Source organism: Pipistrellus hanaki (assembly GCF_964339955.1).
Source record: "Pipistrellus hanaki genome assembly, chromosome: 18".
NCBI classification, from domain to species: Eukaryota; Metazoa; Chordata; class Mammalia; order Chiroptera; family Vespertilionidae; genus Pipistrellus; species Pipistrellus hanaki.
In genome coordinates, this window is record NC_140520.1 from 8321659 (window position 1) to 8349286 (window position 27628).

General features: G+C 45.7%; 1 protein-coding gene and 1 long non-coding RNA gene across 3 annotated transcripts; both read left to right on the plus strand.

Annotated features, from left to right (window-relative positions):
* The first annotated feature begins 9098 nt into the window (after window positions 1–9098).
* Window positions 9099–15014, plus strand: LOC311612303. Of its 2 annotated transcripts, none has more exons than XR_014793269.1 (3): window positions 9099–9265; window positions 12961–13138; window positions 14397–15014. It is a non-coding gene; the product is annotated as an uncharacterized lncRNA (long non-coding RNA). The 2 variants fall into 2 exon arrangements; XR_014793270.1 differs by having other exon boundaries at window positions 9099–9196.
* A 9310-nt stretch (window positions 15015–24324) lies between these two features.
* On the plus strand, window positions 24325–26334 carry SPRR4 (small proline rich protein 4). The gene is made up of 2 exons (XM_084865151.1): window positions 24325–24369; window positions 25651–26334. The coding sequence occupies exon 2, from the start codon at window positions 25671–25673 to the stop codon at window positions 25902–25904; it is 234 nt and encodes a 77-aa protein (XP_084721277.1). The 5' UTR covers window positions 24325–24369; window positions 25651–25670; the 3' UTR covers window positions 25905–26334.
* Window positions 26335–27628: the final 1294 nt, after the last annotated feature.

Genomic DNA, 27628 nt, shown 5'->3' on the forward strand with positions numbered 1-27628 from the left:
GGTCTTTCACAGGTCCTAGCCAAAGCCTGTGATTTAGGACCAGGATTTTAGGGGGAGACTAGCTCCAAGCCTGTCTCCTAGTTGTGGCAGTGTGACATCCTAAGATCTTGGGACATAGTAAGGCTTTCAGTAGAGCAATGGCTAAATTCCATGTCTGAAATTTAAGCGGCTCCACCCTTGGGATTGCTTTCCTATTTGCAGGTCTCTCAGGCAACATCTTATGACACTGGGTAGCAAGTGCCACTACTTGCTTTCAAATTTTGCAGCTACCTATTCCATACTTCTCAGGGTGTGTCCTGCCCTAGTATTCAGAGCCCAGCTCCATGGAGCACCCAACACTTACTTTGTGTCAAACATTATGCACATACTTTACACATGTTGTCCATTTTAACCTGGCTGCTGACATGCAGCGTGATGTTTTCATCCTCTCTAGCAGATGGGGAAACTGAAGCTCAAAGACATTAAGTGCCCAAGGTTACCCAACTGGGAAAGGTGAGAACCTCAACCTGAACACAACATTTGGAGATTTTGTAGAGGCATGATTTATCCTTTGTCAGACACGTGGAGAGCACCCATACCTGTGTCATCCCTCTTTGTCCTGGAATCCCTAACAGGAGCGGAGGAAGAGTCAGGAATGGGTACCTCAGAGCTCAGGATCTAGGACCAGCCCAGGTGACTCCTCCGGGAGGTCATTCTAAGTCAGTGCTTCTTGGCTTCTCCACCCCCTCCACCTCGTAATAATCATTTGCTGGGAAACCAGGGAGTGTAGATGACATTTACATACATATGTAAAGAGATGGGGAGGTAAGTGCTGTCTGCTGTAACCACCCAGTTTCTTTTAATGGAGCCTAATGATTTTCTCTACTCCAGCAGGACAGAGGGCTATGGCCTCAATTTATTGTTTAACTAATACTAGGCAAAAACCCCAAGCCATTTCCCACCTGTTCAGGTGAATGCATTTCTGAGCCTTGGTTAAGTCAGAGTCATAGCATTGATGAGTTTAATGGGCTTCCCAGTGAGCCATTCACCCCCTCAGTTGCTAAGTTTCCCTTCAAACAATGCTTTCCGCATACCCCTCCCAGCCCACCACCTCCTCTCCACTAACCAGAACATCCCCGAAAGTTGCCCTCACCCCCCTCCCCACATTCAACACTGTCTTGAATGCTCCCTTGGGACCATCCCAGATGCCAAGGTTCTAAGTCAAAAGTCACGAGTGGGTTTGGAAATCCAAAGCAGCCAGGCCTTGTAAAGTGATGGGGAGGAGTGGTCAGGCCAGAGTGAGGGCACCGTCATCCCTAAGTCCCGCCATGCCAAGAGGGTGGCTGCCAGCCCTGGGGATGAGTAAAACCTAAAATTTGAGGAAGGATAGGTGGATCCTATTGTAACTAGGGACTAATTAGGACACCCCAATCCTAGGCTACTTAGTAGCCTTGGGCAGGTATAAAAGGTGGATAGGCTCAGAGCATCCCATACCACTCGGCACTGCCACACTTCAGAAGCTCCGGTGAACTTGGGTAAGTCTGGCAATGCCGCACTGCTCCTCCCGGCCTTGCTCCACAGGCTCCCAAACTCTGACCAGGAGCTGAGGCTGGAGCTCTGGGTGGTTTGGGCATCTCTCTCCTTCGTATCCTTTGGGTCCAATCTAGCTCAGTCTGCAAGACCTGTGAGGAGTGTGGGAAGGTGGGCTGAGATGAGGTGGGTGGGGGGTGTCTACTCAGAGGCCTGTGTCCTGAGTGCCTATTGCCAGGTTCAAGACAGACTTAGTAGAAGGAGAAGGTGGCAGAGTGACCCTCAGAAGTGCTCTTTGAGAGGTGGATTAGGGAGAAGGATAGCAGGCTGCCTCAGGGAGTGTAAGTGCGGGGGCCTGAGGAAGATAGAACAACAGGGACAAGAGGATGTATCGCAGTGGCCAGGTCCTGCTCTGGGAACTAGGGACTCTGATTTCCACTGGCTTCCTCTTGATGCTGAGCGACTGGAGAACAATTACTTCCTACTCTGAGTTTTGCTTTCTTCACTGTAATTAAGAATTGAAAAGGTCCATTTCATTTCTAGATGCCTCTTTACTATAACTTCTCTTAGAGTGTGTTTAAGGTGCCCCTTTGCACCCTTTTTGAATTTTCAGAAATTTACTTAGTAAATTGAAACACACAGAGCTTATCATGTGCTAGGTACCCTGTGTGTGAACAAAGTCACATAAATTTGCATACATTTACATATGGATGTATAAACCTTTGTATGTATGTATTTTTATATAGTTGTTGATCCTTACAATAGCCCTGAGAGAAGTGAGTGCAGAAAGTTAAGTAACTAGTTCAGTTACACAGCTAGTTAATGTTTTAGCCAGGCCTCAGATTCCAGGTAACCCCTGGTCCAGATGCCATAGTCTTTGCCATACAGCGTATTACTTTTGTTCTCTCTCTCCCTAACTTTTCTTCTCTCTCTCCTCATTTATTTTTTGTTTGCTTCCCCCTCCTTCCTCACCTCCCTCCCTCCTTCTTTCTTTCCCTCCCTCCTTCTCTCCTTCCCTTCTTCCCTCCCTCTCTTCCTTCTTTCTTTCCTTCCTTCCTTCCTTCCTTCCTTCCTTCCTTCCTTCCTTCCTTCCTTCCTCCTTCCTTCCTTCCTTCCTTCCTTCCTTCCTTCCTTCCTTCCTTCCTTCCTTCCTTCCTTCCATTCTTCATTGGTCTCAAAAAAGGTTGAAATACTTTACAAACATTTAGCTACAATTTTTATCACACACACACACACACACACACACACACACACACACACACACACACACACCTTAAATTAGGAAGGTGATCAGGGGGCAAAGGAAAAGCAGAGCAGGACATGAACTTGGCAGGAGGTTCACCTGGGCCCGGAGGCTTTAAGCGGTCCTCACTTTTGTGTCTTTCTTCTTCCAGTTGCACATCCAGCCCAGAATGTCTCAGCAGAAGCAGAAGCAGTGCTGCCCCCCAATTCAGCAATGCTGCCCACCTGTGAAGTGCTGCCCCCCACCTGTGAAGTGCTGCCCCCCACCCGTGCAGTGCTGCCCTCCACCCGTGCAGTGCTGTCCCCCACCCGTGCAGTGCTGTCCCCCACCCGTGCAGTGCTGTCCTCCACCCGTGCAGTGCTGTCCTCCACCCGTGCAGTGCTGCCCCCCACCCATGCAGTGCTGCCCCCCACCCAAGCAGTGTTGCCCCCCACCCATGCAGTGCTGCCCCCCACCCAAGCAGTGCTGCCCTCCACCAAAGCAGTGCTGCCCCCCACCCAAGCAGTGCTGCCCCCCACCCAAGCAGTGCTGCCCTCCACCAAAGCGGTGCTGATTCCCACCCAGCAATGCCAGATGTACAGGTAGAACTAAGCCTGGACATGCGACCAGAGGCCAAGCCCCAGGAAAAGCAGAGAGCAAGAAATCAACCCCTTCCCTCCAACAGCCAGATGTCAGCCGCACTCACCCACACCAGGGAAAAGGCAGCACCAGGATGGCAGCTTCCTCGATTTCTACCACTTATTAATTGCCAGCTGCAATTTCCATGTCAGACAAGGATTTGATCCTAAACTGTCTAATCATCTTTGCTGACATGTACCTACATCGCCCTGTCGGCTTCTTGGAAACCTGGGCAGCCTGCCCTGAAACACTCCCCTCTCACTGTTCCCTTCTGCTCCTGTTTTCCAAACAATTAAATGTAATTCCTCTGGCACTAATGTCTGACTGTTTTGCTGTTTGACAATTTTACGTTCCTGTAGATTTGGTATTTGGCTCCTCAAACCAGAGCCTCCGGCTAAGAGCTACATCATGGAGGAGAAAGACTGGGATAAATCAATTGTGATTCAGAGAACACACACCGAAGGCTTATGGGTCAAAACAAACAAACAAACAAACAAACAAACAAACCCTTGAGGATAGGGCCTTAAATATTCACCCACAAGTGAATGTTTTAAAAGAAAAGACCAAATATGTCTATGCAAACACTGCATAACCAACACACACATGTGCACAGGCAATATTTGATCAAAATCATAGTTCCTGCTCTAGTCTGGCCCGGGTCCTGCCAGCGTTCATGCAGGAGGCAACCAATCGATGTTTCTATCACATTGATGTTTCTCTCTGTCCTTCCCTCTCTTTTCCAATCTCCCTAAAAATCAATGGAAAAATATGCTCAGGTGAGGATCCTATATAATAAAAGTCTAATATGCTAAGTGTCTGGTCATCCAGTTGTCTGTTCAACCAATCAAAGCATTATATGCTAATGATATGCTAAGACCACTTAACCACTTGCTATTATATGCACTGACCCCAGGGGACAGATGCTTTGACTGGTAGGTTAGCTAGCTGCTGGAGTCCGGCCATTCAAGACTGAGTGAGATGGGCCAGACATGCCCTGGAGCCCTACCACAGTCCCTTCCTGGCTGGCCAACCTCCTGTGTCCCTCCCTGGCCCCAATCATGCACCCATGAGGACCCTCGGCTTGGCCTGCACCCTCTTGCAATCTGGGACCCCTCAGGGGATGTCAGAGAGCTAGTTTCAGCCCAATTCCACAGGACAGGCTGAGGACTCCAGTGGTGCATGAATTCATGAACCAGGCCTTTAGTTAAAAATAAAAAGGAAGCTCTGTTCATGATCCTCCTCTTGGAAAAAAAAAAATAACAGTTCCTATTTTTCTTCAGTTGCAGATTCTCTTGGGCTATTTCTACAAGTCATTCATTTTCGTTTCCGTGCATTCATGGGGGATTGAGGGAGCTGGATAATTCAGACCCACAGGTAATCCAAACTTCGTGCTTCTATTCCTTCCACTACCCTCCCCCCAACTACCTCCAACCTTCTCAACCAAATCTTTCTCTTAAAAAATAGTCTTCCACAAAATCTCTTTTAAAAAATAGCCTACAAGTTCAGGTATTTGAACCTCCTCTCCTTCAGTTACAGGGGAGCCACTGAGAATCAGCAGAAGTACTCAAAAGGAGTCAGCAGAGAAAATAATGTAAACTAAAACTCGGTCATCCCCAACATGTAATACTGGCCCCAGAGAATGTAGTATTACATCCTTTTAGCATTGTTTTCCTTGATGGTTGGGCTCTTCCTCCTCCATCAGACCTTCTTCAGTGCCTTTGAGTTAGGCTCCATCCATTTATCCATTAATGAGTCCACCTGTTCCATCCATCAACCCATCAGTGTGCCCTAATTGCTCAGAATGTGTGGGTGCTATGGATGGGTCCAGAGGATAGTATGCCAGGTGAAATAAGTCAGACAGAGGAAAACAAATTCTGTAGGATTTCACTTAGATGTGGGATCTAAAGAAGAAAACAAATGAACAAACAAACAGAATCCTAGATACAGAGAACAAACCAATGGGTGCTGGAACCAATGGGGTTGGAAGGATGGGGGAAAGGGGGAAAAGGAATTAAGAAGCATAGAACACAGCACAAGGCCCTGGGCCTCTTGGTTTAAGCATGCCCATAAGAAGACCTGAGACAAGAATTAGACAAGGTGGCATCCAATTAAGAAATGACTGGGCAGGATGGGTACCTCATTCCTGCCCTCAGAGTTCAGAGGAGATAGAGAGGGACAATGAGGGCTGTTGAGGGGAGGAAGGAGAACTTGGTCATCTCTGTCATCATGGCACCAACCAATGGGCTCCCAGAAATGTCTATCCAGTGAGGAATGCCTGGAGAATGTGGGATTTATAATGGAATGACAGTGGGATTTGCCAGTCAAGGAGGAGTGCATTCCACAACTGGGTACAGCATGAGCCACTGCCATGAGTGTTAAGTGCACCCAGAAGAGCCTGCCCTCCAGCCTCTAAGTCCTTGTCCTTGGTGATTGGAGAGTGTGACCTCTGTAGCCACCTACACCAGCTAGACACCACAGAAGATGGCTCTAATCTTGTGACTTATGGCTCATAACATTCAACACAAACTCAAGTAGGACATATAAAACGCACTGACAAGTTATGTAAACCTTAACTGAACTCCCTGAGAATGATGAGAAGTTTTAAACTTCCCCCACCTTCAGACATCTCCTTCAGCACACTCTCCAAATGCCTTCTTTTTAACCCTCACCCCATACATTGTCTTTCCTTTCTCATTTGGATTCTCTTTCTTTATCCTCCCTCACTCCACAGCTAAACATTAGGTTTAGTTTTGTCTCTTTGGGCTTCATTTATTTTTTTTAAAATATATTTTATTGATTTTTTACAGAGAGAAAGAGAGAGGGATAGAGAGTTAGAAACATCGATGAGAGAGAATCATCAATCAGCTGCCTCTTGCACACCCCCTACTGGGGATGTGCCCGCAACCAAGGTACATGCCCTTGACCAGAATCGAACCTGGGACCCTTGTGTCCACAGGCCGACGCTCTATCCACTGAGCCAAACCGGTTTTGGCTGGGCTTCATTTATTTTGTCTCCACTACAAATGACCATACTTAGCATATGTGCCCAGGTACCTGTGTGGGGACCATCCTGTTGATTTTTTCTCTTATGTCCATTATGCTGGTTCTGGATCCCAGAACCAAGCCGCATGTACTGTGTGACCTGAAATGAGTTACATTAACTTCTCTAGGTCTTACTTTTCTCATGTGTATCCTGCGGAGAAGAACATCTCTTGGGGTTAAAGGGGAGGGGTGTATTTCAATGAGACATGTAAATAAATAACAAGCATAGCATGACCCATAATAAGTATTTGATCTATGTTAACTATTGTCTTGATTAATATTCTCCAAATCCTGACAGGCAGCAAGCCCACAGGCAGCACCCTCTGCTTATTCCCACCAACCTGAGGATAGGAGTTCCAGACCTTTAGTGACACAAAGCTGTGAGGAACAGAGCCCATTTTAGGGGTAAAGGCAAGAACCAGTTAAGGAAAGCAAAGGGTCTGAGTGGGTGTCACAGGGAGAAACAAGATTTAGTCTCAGGCATAATTACACCATTTGCCAGTTGGCCTTTACTCCCAGAACCTTCCCTTTTTGGACACCTGCCCAAGAAGGATCCTGCTCTCAAGGCAGTCCCAGGCAGCTCTGCCCACAGCGATTCTCACCTGTCAGTTTACACAGTCAGCCATGGTTTCTTGAGACAGGCTTTGCTCCCTGGAGGCAAGATTGGAGGCCCATAAGCTGAGAAAGCATTCACAAGCCAGGGGCGGACTGACCTGGGGTGTACCAAGCATTTACACACATGATACCACCTTGCTGAGATAGGTATTGCTATTTCCATTAATTTTGTATGAAACTCTGAGAAGTTCCTTACCTGCTCAGAGTAATATCAGCTTATAGTTGGCAGAGCCAAGGTTCAAAACTGGGACCATCTGGCTCTCAGGTCTGTATCCTTTGCAACATGGTAATGACTGGAAGAAGTACAAAGCAGAATTTTGCCTTTCCAAGACTTGCAATGCATGAGTCCATTGGGAAGGCAAGACCCAGTTTTATACTCATACTTGTTGCACAGGACAGGGATGCACACTCCTGCTGTTCACACACTCACAAAAATCACACACACACACACACACACACACACACACACACACACAGGGTTGTTAGTTAAAGTAAATTCTACAGCTTTGGAGACTGGCATTAGGCATGAAGCAGAAGCTGGAAGAGCATTCCAGAGGTTTCTGTGGGACAGGCACCGCCCCTCAGTTTCCTGAGGGTGTTGAAAACTGAGCTGGGTGTTCAGGGTGGTGGCAGGGCCACTGGTGGGGAGGAGAGTTTGTGTAGTGGTATTTGACACTCTTATAGAAGTAGTTTTCATGTTTGAAGCATGGATTCAGCAACACCTCTGCAAAGCTCTGTGTACCTGCTGAATATCAGCTTTGTGCACACTCACTCTTGCATACCCAATGCATGCTTCCACACTCACATACTTATTCCCCACACACATATACACACATTAGCTTTCACATAAGGTCATAACTCACCACACACTATACGTAATTGCATGTTGTCAATCACACTCAAACACATGTTCACGCATACCTAGACACCTGAACACATAAGCACAGACACTGTCATTGTCGCTCATGTGCAATGCTCCCAACAAAGTCCAGCCTCTGTCCTCAGGTTCAGTGGCCTGTCCTGTCACCTTTCCCCAGGTCTCAGACAGATTCTGTGAGGATGTCTGACCATTGACTTTGAGTGCGTTTCCATGGAACAGAAATGCCAGGATGAAGGATGTGGTGCTGAGGGCTTGGAAGAAGGGGTGCCTTCCTCTGAAAAGAATAGAGCCATGGGACATATGTAATACTTTCAACAATAAATAAATATTTTTTAAAAAAGAATAGAGCTATATATTCCAAATAAAGAAAGACCACGGATGGGGATAAGTGCAGAAAAAAAAAATACATATCCCTCTTGGAGCCTAAAAGACCCAGGTTCAATCCCCACGTCCCTACTTTATATTGAGTAATTTTGGCCAACTTACTTAACTTTCCTAAGCACAAACATGAGAATAAACAAGCTTCAAGGTCAGAATAAGAGGCTCAAACAGACAGACAGGGGTGGTCTGCCCATCCCTCATCCATTCCCTCCTTCACACGTCTCCTGGGAAAGTGAAGGCACCTCTGTCACTTAATGTGGGGACACACACCCTGTTCTGCCTCAGGGGGATCCCCGGCTCCAGCCACCAGGAATCCAGTGGTTGGTCCCTGCTGTGGGTGTGGCCCAGTTCGGTTGGCTCTGCCTTTTCCTGCATGTTTTTACACGAGGCTCGGCTGCCTGTCATTCCTGGGGGATTACAAGTGACTGGCGCTGAGACACAGTCGCTTGGCCTCCACCTAGTTCTGCTGAAACTCCTCCCAACTCACAGTGGTGCCACCTGCGTCCCTGTGTGCATGTCAGGGCTGGTGTTGTCGGGGGTTCTCTCCAGGGCAGAGAACAGTCATTATTGACAGCTACTCCTGGCTCCTTTCAATTGATCTTAGTCCCTTGTCTTCTGGAATGTTTACCCCATCCATTAGGTATTAGACTATGGCTGCTTCCATCTCACTCTTCAATGAAAGCAAAAGGAAACCATTCTCTCTGTTCTCAGCTCTCCAGGCAGCCCTTTGGCTGGAGACTGCTTGCTCCCCAAGGGCTGAGGAACAAGGTCACCTTCGAGGGGTTAGAAGGCATCATAGCTCCGAAAGTGCCCCGGACAGAGAAGTTCTGCCTCCCACGTGATCTAGGAGACAACGTGGCGCTTGCTGGCTCTTTATCAGCTTCCTTCATCTCCTGACTCAGTCTGAGGTGACTCACTGTGATCTTTATTGAATCTCTTCTTCAAACAAGTCACAGACATGCAAAAGCCATAAAGAGGTAAGGCTGGAATGGGGACTCTCAGGTACCAAACATTTTGTATGGCTTCCTTGAAAAGGCACAGAGCAAGCCTAGCTAAAATTAATATCTATATTTTAATATTCCTCAATTGTAGCACTAACCTGCTTACACTATACTAGGATTTTAACATTGCTATTCTATACAATACTTATTATCAGTATAAAAGGTAAAAAAATCTTATTTTGCATATAATAATATGAGCCAGAGAAATCGTAAACTTTGCTCAAGACCACACAGCTAGTAGCTGACAAGCTGGGATTCCAATATAGGCCTGTCTTTTTTATGCAAGCTCATCTTCTTCTCCCAGAAGTTTAACCTGAAAACTTTTCCTGGTCAAGCAGGGCTAAGTTGTTCTCATAGTCCTTGGTAGAGAGAGAACTCTGGGCCATGTCCAGTGGAATGCTTAGATGCCACCTCTGGCCCCTGAGGAACTGGCCAGGAACCCTTTGACTTGCTGTTCATGGCCTTGAAGAAAGAAAGACTAAATGACAAGTCAAATGTGCATGGAGCTAGAGGATCTCTGTGGGGAGATTAGCTTGTGGTTTTTAAGACCAATTGACAGCAATCAGCCACCTTCCATTCAAGTCTTCATGGAATGTTCTTATTCCATTCTCTGCTTGAAACTGGCTCAGAATGGCGTGTGTGTGTGTGTGTGTGTGTGTGTGTGTGTGTGTGTGTGTGTGCTTGCATATGTGCTATTCTCTTTGTGAATTATCAGGAAAGTGCCACCTGCTACCATAATCCTAATAAAGTTTTCCACTGGTCTCCCATCATATCTTGTATTATGACTGGGCCCCCTGGGAAGAGAGATGCAAAATCAGTCTTGATCAAAAGAGGCTCTTTTTGACACTCTTTAGGAGAGACTGGGTAGTTAGTAGAGTGTTGGCTTTGCTCTCCCAAGATGCTGGTGATCCCTGTGTGCAGGACAGGGGATGTGAAAAGAGGGATGTGAAGAGATAGGGTTGGACAGCAGGAACCTTGTGAAGAGGTGAGGAAGGCCAGGAATGTGCTCAGGACCCACCCAGGTGCCAAAAGGGCAGCACACATGACTCTCAGTGGGGTTGATCAGGAGATCCTTCTACCTCTAAGTTCAACCAAGAGGGACTGTCTGTCCCAGGGCTGGAAGCCAGATGACTTTTGTGGGAGGAAACATGGGAGCTAAGTGGTAATTAAAGCTACCTCTGTGAGAAAGCTCCATTAGCTGAAATTAGAGACGGTCCTTTGAGGTCACAGGAGAAAACAACTCTTAAGACAGGCTGCATGGACATTCAGCTCAATTCTTTTTTTTTTTAATTGATTTTTTGCAGAGAGGAAAGGAGAAGGATAGAGAGTTAGAAACATCGATGAGAGGAACATCGATCAGCTGCCTCCTACACAGTCCCCACTGGTACATGCCCTTGACCAGAACAGAAACTGGGACTCCTGAGTTCGCAGGCCAACGCTCTATCCACTGAGCTAAACCAGTTAGGGCCAGCCCAATTCTTGCTGCTGAAGATACACCTTCCATTTGGAGCTGTCTTGTTAACTGTGACTTCCTCTTTGTAAACCCTTGTGTCAGGACTAAAACGAATCCAGAGCAGCCTTTCATCAGGACTATGCTAAAGGCTCAGTTACAATCTAAAGGGAGTGGGCCCAAGTGGGCCAGTTCCCTGGGTTAGTAAAGCTGGGTCCCTCATTCTGGGCATAGGCTCCACAACAAGGGTGCCCTGCTGTCCACTTCTGTCCTGCCTGCCTGCACAGGATGCAATGAAAAGGACAGAGAACATGCAGTGTGTGTAGAGGCTGCAGGAGGCAGCACAGAGTTCTGTCTTAGAACCCAGCTGACTTGGGTTTGAATTCTGGCCCAACCATTTACCAACGACAGGACTTTGGCCAAGGCCCTTCACCTCTCTGGGTTTCAGTTTCCTCATTTGCTAAATGGAAGTGGTGCTCCCCCTCGTGGAGGGATGGAGGCCACAAAAAAGGACTGCTAAGGCCCTGAGAAGGAGGAACAACCACAGGGAAAAAAGAAAGAAAAGCATAGGACGCAAACACAGCACAAAGAGGCCTTGTTTGACTGGGGCCAACAGAGAGCAAGGAAATGCCTCAGGAAGGGGGCATTGATGTGGAGGCACCACGCTGGCCTCGGGAGTGGATATGGGTGCCCCTGACGGCCACACATTAGGAGATGCCCCACATTGACCACATGCTTGGTTTGTCTGCTCCTGGTACTCATTGCCTATCTGTGACACACCAGTAGCAGAGTATTTGTCTTCATATTGTTCTAACAGTTGTTTTTTTATTTGCTTGTAAAGAAGTGGTTTAAATAAAAAATGTCCACAAAATAATCTATAAAAATTATTAAAAACTCTATCATAATTGTTTTTTTTTTTACACACATGCGCACATAGATAACACTACCTTCTTTGGTAGTAGTTATCTCCCTATGGTGAGATTTACGGTCTGTTCCTTCCTTCCTTCGCTTAACATTTGTAGAGCACTGGGTCCATGCTGTGGTTATGATGGGTACTGGGGATATGGTGGAACACGCTCCAGGCAAAGCAACCCCCTGGCTTATAAAGCTTATTTTCCAAGGGGAGAGAGAGAGGAAATGGACAAGTGGCCAAATGCAAACAAAGGCCCTCAATTGTTATTAGTGACATGAAGTGAACCGGAAGATAACCCTGTAGATGAGATTGTCTGTGCCTTCCTGCTGATGCTGAGGCACAAAGAGTCAGGGGCCGAGAGTGGCAAGCCCCAAGGTGGGGAGCACTGGGCTTCTCCTGGGAATCCAGGGCCCTCAGCGATGGTCTCTAACACCACAGCAATGAGTTTGAACTTTATTTCGATAACACCACCAATATCAGGGAGGGGCACACTGCAGTACCTACACTGTAACATGACTTAAGCACTTTTTTAGAGAACAGAGTGGAGAAAGTAATAGATGATTCGTTTTAGCTTCATACCTTTACACATGTCCGCAAAAATTCTAGAAAGTGGTTGATTTAGCATCATAAAAAGCAGTCTTCATTTGACACATTGTGTATTGAATGCCTGTTTTGTTGTTGTTTTTTTTTTTTTTTTGCCTAGAGTGGCCCATCTTCTGGAATTTCTATGGAGGTTTTGAAACTGCAGTCTTGGACATGGAGCCTGAAAAGCCATGGCATTCAGCAGGAAACTCCAAAAGCCTTTCACTTGTCCCTGTTTGTGCCTAAAGCCCTCTCCCCTGAAGACAGGGTTTATTTCCTGACAGCACAGAGCTATAGATAGGCCCTGAGAGTAGATGGGCTGTGGGCTGATGGTCAAGAGAATCCCCAGGAATCCCATCTCTTCATGAGAAGTAATTTTCCCACCTTTACACCACATACCCTGTGTGGATGTTCTAGAGAGAAACATAACTTCCCATTTCTTGCCCTTGGAAATGAATCTCTGCCTAGTAATGAGGATAAACCCAGGCAGCAGGTGGAGAAATTGAGATTCAGAGATGCTTGGCTGAAGTCACAAAACAATAGGAAAAGGGGGCCTAGTTCCTGAGCTGCCTCCTTCACCTCTCTGTGCCCAGGTCATGAGTGAGGCAGTGGTGCCTGAGCCCCCAGAACCCTCTGGCCAGGCAGGAGCTATGTTTGTCTGTGAATAGGGGCCCTGAGGGTTTGTTGCTGTTTACTTGTTTTGTTTTGTTTTGTTTTTACTTCTAGTGCCTGTGGTAAATCAGGGAGAGGCTGGAGGACTTTGACCCACTTCAGTGGTGGAATGAGTTTATTACCTTCAACCTATGAAATCAGCAAATCTGGGACCAGTATAAAGGGTGCCCTGGCCCCTGCTCAGCTCAGCATTTCACTAGAAGCCCATCCAGCCATCCCTCCTGTGGGCCTGGTAAGTGTGAGCCAACGGAACCAGGGTTGGAACCACGGGCCTCCAGCAGGCAGAGCATCATGGGGGGAATGCCAGGGTGGGTGCAGGTATCCTCATAGGTCAGATTCAGCTGCAGTACCTGTGCTTCTAGATGGACTCCGGTTACTGTGCTGAGGGACAGGTGTCATGGAATGGAGAAAGAACAGACAACAATCCCCTCCCATTCTCTCCTCACTTGGGACCATATTTTGGAGAGAGAGAGAGAGAGAGAGAGAGAGAGAGAGAGAGAGAGAGAGAGAGAGAGAGAGAGGCAGTGAGATAAGGATGCAGCATGAATATGGCCAAATTGTTTCCTAAAATTGTTTGATTTAGATTGACTGTGACTTTGCCTCTCTTGTGTGGGCAGAGGCTTCAGGGAAATGCTTGTAACTCTTGGCAAAGGAAGTGGGGTCTGTGTGCCCGGGAGATGAGGACCTATGGCAAGGAAGTCCACATTCCATCTCATCTATCGGCTTTACTGAGAACTGGCCTTATGCCCCCATAAACACTCGGGGCTGTTGGAGTGTGTGTGTGTGTGTGTGCGTGTGTGTGTGTGTGTGTGTGTGTGTGTGTGTGTGTAAGAGAGACTGAGGATTGGGGAAAGAGGGAGACAAAGTAGAGTTCATGAAGCCAAGGAATAATACCACCCAAAATGCCCAGAGGAGCATTAGTTTTTGTTGGTGACTTCTGCATTGCCTATTCCTTTTCTGTCCTCTGGTTGTAGAAGCGATGGGTTCTTGAAGTAGCTGAATGCATTGCTTCTCCACAAAAAGTCTGTTCTGTACGGTTGGAGCTCATGCAAAGAAAGATTGATGGCTTTAACACAAATCATGAGTTTGCTGATGGCCACACTCTGGAGGCATCACTCCAGTGTCCTTTGGGTTTAATTTCTCCAGCTAATCCCTATCAGATAGTCTACCTTCCTTCCTTTTTTCCCTCTTTCCTTCTTTCCTTCCTTTCTTCCTTCCTTCCTTCCTTCCTTCCTTCCTTCCTTCCTTCCTTCCTTCCTCCCTTCATTCTTTCCTTCCTTCTATTCTTTACTTGTCTCAGAAAGAGCTGAAATGCTTTACAAACAGTTAACTACAAATCATATTCACACACACACACACCATGCACACCTTAATTTAGGAAGGCGATCAGGGGGCAAAGGAAAAGCAGAGCAAGACATGAACTTAGCAGGGGGTTTACCTGGGCCCGGAGGCTTTTAGGGGTCCTCATTTTTGTGTCTTTCTTCTTCCAGTTGCACGTCCAGCTCAGAATGTCTCAGCAGAATCAGTGCTGCCCCCCACCCCAGCAGTGCTACCCTGCACCCATGCAGTGCTGCCCCCCACCTATGCAGTGCTACCTTGCACCCCAGCAGTGCTACCCTGCACCCATGCAGTGCTACCCTGCACCCATGCAGTGCTGCCCCCTACCCCAGCAGTGCTACCCTGCACCCATGCAGTGCTGCCCCCTACCCCAGCAGTGCTATCCTGCACCCATGCAGTGCTACACCACACCCCAGAAAAACTGAGGCTGCACATGTGACCAGAGGCCAAACGCCCAGGAAAAGCAGAGAGCAAGAAATCCAGCACCTCCCTCCAACAGCCAGATGTCAGCCACACTCACCTGCAGCCAAGCTCCGAGAAAAGCAGCACCAGGATGACAGCTTCCTCGATTTCTACCGCTTATTAATTGGCAGCGGCAATTTCCATCCCAGGCAAGGATCTGGTCCTAACCTGTCGAATCGTCTTTGCTGACTTGTACCTACATCACCCTGTCGGCTTTTGGAAACTTGGCTAGCCTGCCTGGATACCCTACCCACCCACCGTTCCCTTCTGCTCCTGTTTTCCCAACAATTAAATGTAATTCCTCTGGCACTAATGTCTGATTATTTTGCTGTTTGATGATTTTACATTCCTGCAGATGTGGTATTTTCTCCTCAAACCTGAATCTCCAGCCAAGGGTTATAGTGGAAAAGAAAGACTGAAGCAAATCAATTGTAATTAGAGAACACACTCCTAGGGCTTATGGGCCTAAAGGTATTGAGGATAGGGGCTTAAACGTTCACCCACAAGTAAAAGATCAAAGTTTCTTCAAGTTAAGTGCTTGGTCCCCAAGGGCTGAGGAACAAGGTAACCTTCAATGGGTTAGAAGGCATCATAGCTCAGAGTAAAGTGCACTGGACAGAGAGGTCGTGCCTCCCGCGGGATCCTTCCCGTGGGTTCAATCTCCTGACCTGCGGGAGACAACCTGGCGTTTGCTGGTTCTTTATCAGCTTCCTTCATCTCCTAACTCAATCTGAGGTGACTCACTGTGATCTTTAATCTCTTTTTCAAACAAGTCACAGTCATGCAAAAACCCTTAAAGAGATACAGATGCAATGGGGACAACCAGGTCCCAGACATTTTGTATGGCTTATTTGAAAAAACCAGAGGAAGCCTAGCTAAAAATCAACATCTGTATCTTAATATTCTTCAGTCTTAGCACTAACTTGCTTCCCTACACAGAACCCAAACACACACACAGTCTATAGCTAGTGTTATCTATAAACAAACAAACAAACTAGCAAATATTTACACACATATAATAGGTGTACTGGTTAGTAATGTTCATTTTTTTCAATAGATGGAGTTACACATATGTTGATATATGTGCAATTTGATATGTATGCTATTTTGTTGTATTGACAACAAGCTTCAAAACTTCATATGCCAAATTTTTGTAAGGTGTTAATATCATAGATATTTTTACACTTAAAAATCTCAAATTTCATGCCAAAGAAAGAGCATTTGTGGGAAGTTTTAATTCATTACTTTATTTTGAAGAAGAGTACTGCTGAATACTTAGGGAAACTTATGGTGAACATACTTCATCTCAAAGTAGTTAAATGCTTTAAAAACAATGATTTCTATGTGAAAGACAAAGAACATTCAGGTCAACCGAAAAATTTGAATTACAAGCATTAATGGATAAAGATGCGTATCAAACTAAAAAACAACTTGCAGAAAGATTACACATTTCTCAGCAAACATTTTCCAATCATTTACAAGCAATGGGAAACATTTTAAAGGAAGGAAAATGGGTGCCACATCAACTGAGCGAAAGACAAAAGGAAAACCAAAAAGTAATCAGTAAAATGTTGCTTCAACGGCACAAAAGGAAGTATTTTTTTGCATTGAACTGTGACTGGCAATGAAAAGTAGATTTATTTTGAGATTCCCAAATGCACAAAATCATAGGTTGATCCAGGTTAACAATCAACATCGGATCAAGGCCAAATCGCTTCAGAAAGAAGACAATGCTCTGCTTTTGGTGGGATCAGGAAGGTGTGGTGTATTATGAGCTTCTAAAACCAGGTGAAACCATTAATACTGATTGCTACTGACAACAAATAATCGATCTGAACCACACTTTGATCATAAAACAACCAGAATGGGCCAGAAGACACAGCTAAGTAATTTTGCTTAATGATGATGTACCATTACACACATCAAAACCAGTTAAAGACACATTAAAAGATTTTGCCTGGGAAGTATGAACCCACCCGCTATATTCACCAGACCTTGCTCCTTCAGATGACCACTTGTTCCAATTCATGGCACACGCACTTTCTGAGCAGCACTTCAAAATGTACGAGGAAGTGGAAAATTGGGTCTCTGAATGGTCTGCCTTAAAACAAGAAAAGTTCTATTGGGATGGTATCCACAAATTACCTGAAAGATGGGGGAAATGTGTAGCTAGCAATAGACATTATTTTGAATAAAGCATTTTTGATATTTCTCTTGAAATTACTGTGTTTTCTTTTATTACAAAATCTGAATTATTATCTAACCAGTTAATAATGCAGATTAACTATTAACCAGTTAATAATGCAGATTAACTACCAACCAGTTGATAATGCAGATTAATTATCAGCCGTTTAAAAGTCCCATGCTGGCAGGATGCAGTGAAGAGCACAGAGAGCATGCAGTGTGTGTAGAGGCCGCCAGAGGCAGCACAGAGTTCTGTCTTAGAACCCAGCTGATGTGGGTTTGAATTCTGGCCCCACCACTTACCAACTACAGGTCTTTGGCCAAGGCACTTCACCTCTCTGGGTTTCAATTTCCTCATTTGCTAAATGGAAGTGGCGCTTCTCTTCCTACAGGGATGGGGGCAACAATGCAGAGACTTGTATTTTATGTCTGAGCTGTTCAGTAAATGGAAGCCATGCAGCGAGAGCTTCTATTGCTCTCCTGAATGCAACTGTGTCCGTTCCCACTGCCCACCCTCTGTATGCACTGACTCAAACCACTGCATCTACATGGAACTCCATTGCCATCTATTACTGTCAAGGAGACCTTGGGAAGGCATTGGCTCCAACAGAGAAACAGCCGGTCCCTCCCTCCAGGTTAGGTGCCGTCCAGCTTCAGATGCCATTGGAATGAGAAGGGTACCGGCTGAGGTCCTTAAATCCCCTGCCTGTGAAGTGAGGTGAGGGATCACTGGGCTCTCCTGGGACCCTTGGGATGGTACCAGCCTCTGAGGGAGGCAATTGAAAACTGCTGCACTGGCTTGGCAGGCCCAGCAGGTGGCACTATGCCCCAACTACCCCGGAGTCTGTTGTGGGTTGTGTTTTGGCTCCAGGTCCAGTGGCCAGAGTGAGAAAAGAAATGGTTTACTTAGCTTCCCAACCACAGACAGAAAGTCATTTGTAGAAAAATATCAGTTGCCTGCAAACAGATGGACCTTGTTGGGTACTGCGTAGGCGCACATTGCCTTCTCCATCTCCCTTCCCCTCCCCTCCTCCTACTTCCCACCTCTGGGAGTAGGCACACACACACACCACACACACACACAAGCCCATACACAGGGGCACGTACACACACCTGAGTCACTCTCTTGGCTACCAGTTGGTAGACAGGGGATTTAAGTTCTTTCCTCTTTGGCCAGAATCAAGCAGAACTGAGAGTGGAATCTCCTTGGGAGAAGGAAGTTAGGGGGAGGCTAAGTCATGCCTCAGTTACCAGTAAGTCCCACATCTCAGTGACGTAAAACAATAAAGGCTTGTTTCCTGCCTCCCTTACCTATACCAAGGGTCAGCTGCAGTCCTACTGTGTGTTAATTTAAATTCTGATCGCTGGGTGTCAGTGCAGGCCAACCTGGAACAGGGCCCGTCTCATGGCAGAGAGGAAAAAGAGCGTGCTAGACCAGGGCTCTTCCCATTTACATTTATGGGCAAAGCAAGTCATAGGCCAGGGCTGCCATCATCAACTGGGCAGGGAAGGGTACTCCCTGGGGGAGAAGGCCACAGGCAGCAAAAGCTTTATGAACGCAACACAATCTGCCTCACCCACCTAAGGGAGTCTTGGAAAGCTACCGCCTGGAATTATTGATCCCAGTGTCGTCTTCTTTTGAATAACCCAACCAACCTTTATCAAGTTCTATACACAAAGGACTGCTAAGGCCCACAGTAGGAGGAACAACCACAGGAAGAAAAGCATGGGCTGCAAACAAAGCACACAGAGGCCCTATTTGACCGAGGCCAACAGAGAGCAAGGAAACCCACCAGGAAGAGGACTCCTAAAAGAAGAAAGTTAATAAATACTTGTCCATCTCATAAGATACTCTTCTTAGGGGTGCTTACACAGAGCAATCTCTGTTTCATACCATTAGTCTCATGTCCCCAATTGGACTTTCTTTGTTCTACTAAACCAGACCCCGCTTCCCAAAATTACCCATCAGCCAGCCAGCTAACCAGTCAGTCAGTCAGTTGACCAACCACTAAACCAGTCAGTCATTCGTTTAGAAAACTAGCCAATCAGTCAGCTTGTTTGTTAGCTCATTTCTAATTTATACATTCACTTACTCCTTCCTTCTTTCACTCACTCTCTGACTCACTCACTCAGCAACATCCTTTAGTAATTGGACCACCCACTCACTGATTAGCTAGTCTATCAGCTGGCCAAATATCAATTTTTACAAGGATGTAAGTTCTGTCCTGAACATCCTTCCTCCCCTAGGAATCTAGCAGTTTGGGTACAAACACACACACACACACACACACACACACACACTCACACACACACCGGTACCAAGGGCTCTTCTATGGGTAATGGTTGATTTCAACACAGGTTTCCAAGTTTGAGAAATATAAAGACAGTAAGTGTGGTTGGGATAAACTGGAAGAGCTAATTGGAGAGGGCAAGCATCAACTTGAACTTGAAAAGATAGATTTGCCAAGAAAAATTCTTGGTACTTCATTTGTTCTGATTGTAAAGCCAAAATGTCTAACAGTAGGTTTACCATTCAATTCAACTCATTCATTTATAAATCATTCACCATTTTATTTTTGTTTATTTGTTTTTACTTTTTTTAATGTTTGAAGTATTACATATGTCTCCTTTTTCCCAGAATGACCCTCACCCTGCAGGCACTCTCACCCCCCAGGACAAGCCCCCACTACCACAGTGTATGTGTCCATTGGTTATGCTAATATGCATGCATACAAGTCCTTTGGTTGATCTCTAACCACCTCCACCACCTCACCTGCCTCTCTCTGAGGTTGACGGTCTTTTCAGTGTTACCTGATCTCTGGATCTATTTTTGTCCATCAGTTTATGCTCTTCATTATATCCCACATATGAGTGAGATCATGTGCTATTTATCTTTATCTGACTGGCTTATTTCACTTAGCATAATGCCTCCAGTTCCACCCATGTTGTTGCAAATGGTAAAGGTTTCTTCTTTTTTATAGCAGCGTAGTATTCCATGTGTAGATGTACCAGTTTTTTAATCCACTCATCTGCTGAAGGGCACTTAGGCTGTTTCCAGATCTTAGCTATTGTAAATTGTACTGCTATGGACATAGGGGTGCATATATCCTTTCTGATTGGTGTTTCTGGTTTCTTGGGATATAGTCCTAGAACTGGGATTACTGGGAGTTCCATTTTTAATTTTTTGAGGAAACTCCATACTGTTTTCCACAGTGGCTGCACCAGTCTGCATTCCCACCAGCAGTGCAAGAGGGTTCCTTTTTCTCTGCATCCTCGCCAGCATTTGTCATTTGTTGATTTGTTGATGATAGCCTTTCTGACAGGTGTGAGATGGTGCCTCATTGTTGTTTTGATTTGCATCTCTCTGATGATTAGTGACTTTGAGCATGTTTTCATGTATGCCTTTTGGTCTTCCTTATGTCCTCTTTCAAAAAGTGTCTATTTAGGTCCTTTGCCCATTTTTTGATTGGATTGTTTTCTTCCTTTTGTTAAGTTGTATGAGTTTGCTGTAGATTTTGGAGAATAAATCCTTATCTGAGATAGCATTGGCAAATATTCTCCAAGGGCTTTTTTGTTGTTTTGTTAATTGTTTCTTTTACTGTGCAGATTTTTATTTTGATGTAGTCCCACTCATTTATTTTCTCCTTAGTTTCCATTGTTCTAGGAGCTGTATCTGTAAAAACATTGCAAAATATTGTAAAAATAAAAAATATGTCTGATATTTTGCTGCCTACAGAGTCTTCTAAGATTTTTATGGTTTTCCATCTTACATTTAAGTCCTTTAACCATTTTTAGTTCATTTTTGTGTATGGTGTAAGTTGATAATCTAGTTTAATTTTTTTAGCATATATTTGACCAATTTTCCCAGCACTATTTAATGAAGAGACTATATTGATTCCATTGTATGCTCTTGCTTCTTTTGTGAAATATTAATTGAGCATAAAGAGTTGGGTCTATTTCTGGGTTCTCTGTTCTATTCCATTGGTCTATATGTCTGCTCTTGTGCCAGTACCAGGCAGTTTTGAGAACCGTGGCCTTGTAATATAGCTTGATATCTGATATTGTGATCCCTCCGACTTTGTTTCACCCATTTGTTTTTTGCATTCATTTGTTCATATTAATTGAATGGATATAGTATATCTTTGACTAGTATGGCTAGATAAATAATAAGCACATGAATATATATGATAAAGGTTTAATAGCTTCTACCATCATGAAACTTATATTTAATACTAAAATAAATAAATAGATAGATAGATAGATATTTTATCATTTATATGTATACCAAGTAACTCAGAGCTCTCATTTTTGTCTTTTTTTGTATCATTCTTGAAAATAGCATAATAACCATATTCCATATGTTTCCAGATGGAGCCATCAACAACCCTTTTCCCCTGCCCCCAATGCCCAGAGAAAAGGTGCTCTGGTAGGGATGTGTCTAAGTGGGGAGATAGATGATTCTTCCCATTGTCTCTGGCAGGGTCCCCTCCCAGTGTCAGGTCTCTGTTGCCCTGTCACCCCATTGTGAGTATGTAGGGTGGGGCTGAGGTTTCTCAAGCTTTGATTCACCCTCAGAAATGAGTCTTGCCTGTTCCCTCCCTTCCCTGATGGAGTCACTGGAACACACCTGCTCTCAGGTGTCTGCTTCCTAGGGATGGACGATGCAGAGCCTGGCCTTCTGGTTTTAATACACCATGGTCCTCAGAGGATGAGAGAGCAGGTGCAAGACTCAAAATGGCCAGGTGACAGTCCTGAAAACAGACTGGGCATTGGGGGTGTGAGCAGGGACTAGAGTCACCATTCCATACCTGCAGGAGTTGTTTACATGTGGTGATTGACTCCAGGAGTACCAAGAAGTCTTCCCTTTTTCGTCCTTCTTTTAAAGAACAGTCCATTCTGTCTGGAAATCAGTCATGGCATATTTAAAAGACTTGACTTGGTTCTATGGAAGAAACAATTAGCTTTCTTCATAGAGTATTGTGAAAACTGTATATGGAGGTGTTTTATGAGGTTTAATGACTAATAAAAATGCACCTGTGCCTGACAGTGTGAGGACCAGGGATCCATCTGGGTGTCTTAGAGCAGGGAGGGAAGACAAACTTAATAGGAAAGAGAGCACCTGAGTGCCAGGGAAGAGGGCACGAGGGAGACTTGTACAAGAGATGGGAGCCACTGGAACCAACGCCTTAATTTTGTCATTAACTTAACCTCTGCTACGAAGCAGTCCAGTGGTTCAGTCACTTCAGCTAACTGAAAATAGCTGTGAAGTCAAACAATCAATCAAAACCCTGGCTTTAACATTAGCCCCTCCATGATGTTGAGCAGAGCATATCTCCATTCCAACTCTGTTTCCCCCTCTATAAAATGGGGATCATGTGGCCAACAGGAAAGCTGAGTGCTAGCTTTGAAAAGTTGAATGTGTTGGATGCAGACCAACTTGATGTTGTCTTAGATATTTATGACCTAGAGGACACTGCCTCTTCGAGGCCAGCCATGTTTAGGTCTCTATCCCAGCCACCCCTGGAGTAACCTCTGAGATGATAGTTGTGTTATAAGCCAGTTTGTATCACTAGCTCGAATTCTTAAAATTAAACAGGTGTTGTTTACTAATCAAGTAAGAGGCCAATGAGCAGATTGGGAAAAATAAAGACTCGAGTGTACTCCAGAAAAGCTATGAGATGACTGAGATATGAGGGAATGGCACCATTTATTCACTCATACCCAGCACACCTACACGCATGCATTCTAGAGGCCAGGCACTTGAAAATGCCTTGATTTATGTCCACATCAGATCTGTCTTGCTGCATGTTTTCCTTTTGGAGATTCTGCGTGAGGATGAACATAATAGTGTGGGAGCATGGAAGTGAGGGGCACAGGCAGAGAGGGTGTTCATTTCCAAGATGGAATAGAGATCCTGGAATCTGGAGCCATTCTTAAAGGTGATAGGCCTGGGAGGAGGTAGAAGAGGAGGCATGGCCTGGAAGGGGAATTAAGGCTTAACCTCAAAGATTTAACTGGCCCTGAAAAATGAGCAATATCCGGTCTGTATATGACAGAAAGCTCAGGCAAGATCATTAGTCTTGGTCCCCACCCAGTGACAGTCTCTTGTCCACCAAGGAGATGCTAGCCACTGTGATACTGTCTTGGAGCAAAGGTTCCCCACCCAACTCTGCCCATTGGTTGAGCAGTCAGTTAACTTTCCTGGGTCTACTTTTTTAAACTGTAAAATCTAATTTAAGCTACCTAACAGAACTGCTATGAAAATTTGGAAATGGTTTAAAAATTACTTTCTATCATTTCTTAGGTAGCCTTACACTTTGCTCGACAATAATGGAAAAGAGCACATTGGTCTTTAGTCGGCAGGATCCTGAGGTTCTGGGCAGTAGTCCAAAGGGGATCAGCCTCCTAGAGCACAGGGACTAGGAGGCCATCTGGAGGATCAGAGCTCTTTCCTGCCATCTGAATATGGTTGCCAGGTTTAGCAGGTAAAAATACAATCTGCCCTGTTACAGGTGATAAACAAGTGCTTTTGTCATATATTTCATGCAATATTTGGGACATACTTATACTAAAAACAAAATCTGTTGTTTATCTAAAATTGAACTTGGGTACTTTGTATTTTATCTGGCAGCCCTAACCCAAAGGTCAAACTCTATCCCACCTTTTTTGACCACCATCGATACCCATCAGTCCCTGATTCCGGTCGGGGACACAGCACCACGATGATTAAGCATAGGGGCACCACTCACATTCTTCTGCTTGTGCTCAGTGAGAAGATGAATAGAAGCCTATGCAAAAGGTCCTTGCTAGATTGGGAAGCCCACAACATTGTGTAGTGGGGCAGGGCTGGGGGACTTCTCCCTCTATAATGTTTAAAACTATAGATCTTCCCATCTGAGTTCAAATCCCACCTCTGCTGCTTACTACTTAAGGGATCCTTCCCAGCCTCACTTTTCTCACCTGTAAAATGGGGACAATGGCATTTGCCTTAGAGGGTCTATAAAGACAAATTGAAGCAACAGCATGAGGGGTGATCTCAGCACAAGGCACCAGGGAGTGCTCAATGAATGGCAGCAAGGATGATGTTCATATTTTAGTCAAAAGTGCCCAAGGCCATACTCCTCTTTCTCCTTCTTCCTTGATGTTTCTTACAAATCCTCACATTTGTTCTATTTTCAAAAGATCTTGAGTCATTGAGTTTGAGCAAAGGCCTTAGGTGGATGACGTCAGCTCTGGAAGACGGGGACCCACAATGCTAAAATATCTGGTGGGTGTTTTCCGTCAAAACAGTCTAGTCTAGTAAAGCAAGTCCCTAGAGGAAGTGCAGGTGGGAGAAGTGGGTGAGGAATTGCCTGGGAGGTGGTGATCAGGGCCACGCCAAGTGCCTAGGGCAGCTTGGGGGCCTTTATAAGGTTGCCAGGAGTGGCTGGCCATGAACCTCACTCAGCCTCCTCTCCTAGGGTCCAGCTTGCGGCTCCGGTAAGTGGGAACGCATTTATCCTCCTGGGATCTTCGGGGTCCTTTCCTCCTTCTTGAACTATCGGGAGCCGTTAGGCCACTCTCCTCTTCTTTCTCAGGTAGTCAGAGAAGCGGCCTAAGCCTTGTGACAGTTAAGGAAATGTCACTCTAATTATTGCTTAGGAAATTCAGTCTCCATTCTCCATTCTATTCCGCTGCTAGGTGCGGCTAATTTTCTGATTCTGGGTTTTAACTCACTGGCAAGAGGATTTTTCCCATTGAGGGGATATATTTAAGGCTGTAGCATTTTTGTGCCAATTCTGGTTCGTCTTCAAAGCTTTCTCTTGCTCTTTTGGCACTATCAAACTTTGCTTTTGGTTTTACAGAAATCATATTTTATATATCATATTTTATACTATGCAGCTCCCTTGTCTCACTATCATGATTGCCCTCTGGGATCTATATTTCCCATTTCTCACTGATCTCAAATTTAGAAGGTGAGGAATGCTGCCTACAGAGGAAACCAAAGATGCATGTCAGCACCACGAAGGCCTCAGAGGCCTTTCTGGTCAGCATCCTCCAGATAAAGGCATAGGGTCCAGGTTGCCCAGAGGTGTGCCTGGCCAGTGAGGAGCCAGTGCTTTTTCCTCTGAACCAGCTGCCTCTTGGTGAAACATCTTCCTTTTAAGTCTTTTATCTACTTCGCCTTAAATAACCAAGTTTTCCTTGTAGGGCTAGAACCACAATCCCACAGCCAAGTTAAGTGGGGAGTCAGGAATGGAGCTGCGATTAGAACTCAGTCCTCTGAGTACTTGGAACAGGGTTTGTCCAGTCCATCATGGACACACACTTCCCTCTGAGACCAAGACTACCTTTTCTTTCTGCCCATCTATCTTGCCCACATTCATTGCACTACCCAAGGCAACCAGCTGACATTACCAACCCATCAGCTAAGAGTTCATGCCTTGATCTTACAAAATGTCTAGGCTACCTTCTGTTCATCAGTTGAGCACCCGAACATATTTTCTGGTAAGACTTAGGAATATACTATGTATTCCATTAAGTCAAGAACCCATGGGGAGATGAAGGAAGATAAGATATCAAAACAACATAGAAGAGAAAGAAAAGGAAAGAGGAGGATGGCAACAATGGGTGCATGTGAATCAATCCACTAACCAATTTGAGGCCATTAATCACTTATCACATTCTTGGCTGGTGGATAAAACACTCTTCTCCGTGTCAGAAGGGAGAAGAGATAGGGGGAGTGCTTCTCATGGTACCCTGTGCCTGGGTTTCTTTCAGGCTCACCTGTTCCTGCAGCAATGTCTTCCCAGCAGCAGCAGCAGCAGCAGCAGCTGCCCCAGAAGACCCAGCAGCACCAGGTGAAACAGCCCTGTCAGCCACCACCTGTCAAATGTCAAGAAACGTGTGCTCCCCAAACCAAGGATCCATGTGCTCCACAGGCCAAGAAGCAATGCCCACCTAAGGGCACGGCCACTCCTGCCCAGCAGAAGTGCCCCATGGCCCAGCAAGTCCCCCAGTGTAAACAGAAGTAAGGATCAACTGGAATACCACCCGCTTGGCATCTAGGCTACCAGACGGGGCCTTCTTTCTTCCAGCTCCTCCCCCGGGTTCCAGGATTTCTCCTTCTCTCCCACTTCCTCCTACCCTGGGTCAAATGAAGCAATTGTTGGAAGTTCTTCCCACTGAGATCTTCACACACCTCACCTTGCCTCCAAGTCTTCTACCTATCACCCTGATACGCTCTCAGCTGGATATGAGAAGGCCTCATTCTCTCCAACCTCCGGCTTGACCACAGCCATGGTGCATCCATGGGCCAAAGCAGCGAGTGTATCTGGGCTTCTTCCAAGCTTCCAACCTGATTAGTGTGGATACCAGGGGCCGATGCACAGCTTTGGCCTCCTTTTCCTTCCCAGCTCCCCTTCCCTTAGCTTCTTTCTTATTTCCTCCCCTAATAAAACTGTGTTTCATGCCATTGTCTGTTTCCTGATCTTTCATTTATTCAGAGGGGATATTTGGGGGAAGTGAGTGTGTGAGCAGACTCATGCCTAGACATGCATCCTAATGGGCAGAGTTGCTCTCCAATGACTAATGACAGGAAGGTCAGATCTTGATGCAGCTCAGGTACAGAGAAAAAGCCCAGAGACTAGCTGACAAGAGTCTGGGACACTTGCCCTAGCTGGGTAGCTTAGTTTGGTTAGAGCATCATCCCAATATGACATATATGTGTGATATCATGTGATATTTGTCTTTCTCAGACTGGCTTATTTTGCTTAGCATAATAATATAAGGGGGTAATTTCAAAAAAATATATAAAGAATTCATACAACTCAACAAAAAGAAGACAATTCAATAAAAAATGGGCAAAGGACCTGAATAGACACTTCACCAAAGAGGACATACAAGTGGCCGATAGACATGAAAAAATGCTCAGTGTCACTAATCATCAGATACATGCAAATTAAAATCTCAGTGAGATATCACCTCACACCTACCAGAATGGTTATCGTCAATAAATCAACAAACAAGTGCTGGTGAGGATGTGGAGAGAAGGGAACCCTAGTACATTGCTGGTTGGAATGAAGACTGGTGCAGCCACTATGCAAAACAGTATAAACTTTTCTCAAAAAATTAAAAATGGAACTGCTGTTTGTTCCAGCAGTCCCACTTCTGAGAATATATTCTAAGAATCCTGAAACATCAATCAGAAAGAATATATGTTCACAGCAGCAGTATTTACAACTAAAAGCCCAGTGCATGAATTCGTGCATGGGTCCCTCTGGGTGGCCTGCAGGGATCAGGCTGAAACTGCAGTCCAATGCTGCCTGCAGCTCCTACCTGCTGCTCCTGCTCATCCTGGCCCCACTGTGCCTGCCAATGGCTTGTGCCAATCAGTCCTAATCAGGAGAGGCTGGTGCTGCTGCAGCAGTGGCCAGTCATGAGCCCCAAGTCTGGCGCCCTCCCAGGGGGAATGGCCTGCAGGATGGGGCTGAAACCAGCTCTTGGACATCCCCCGAGGGATCCCGGATTGCAAGAGGGCACAGGCCAGGCTGAGGGACCCCACCAGTGCATGATCAGGCCCAGGAAGGACCACAGGAGGGCTCCAGGGCATGTCGGGCCCATCTCTCTCAGTCCCTATGGGCCCGGATCCCAGGAACAAGCTAACCTACAAATTGGAGCATCTGCCCTCTGGTGGTCAGTGCATGTCATAGAAACTGATCAACCAGTTGACAGCCCCCTGGTGATCAGTGTACATCAT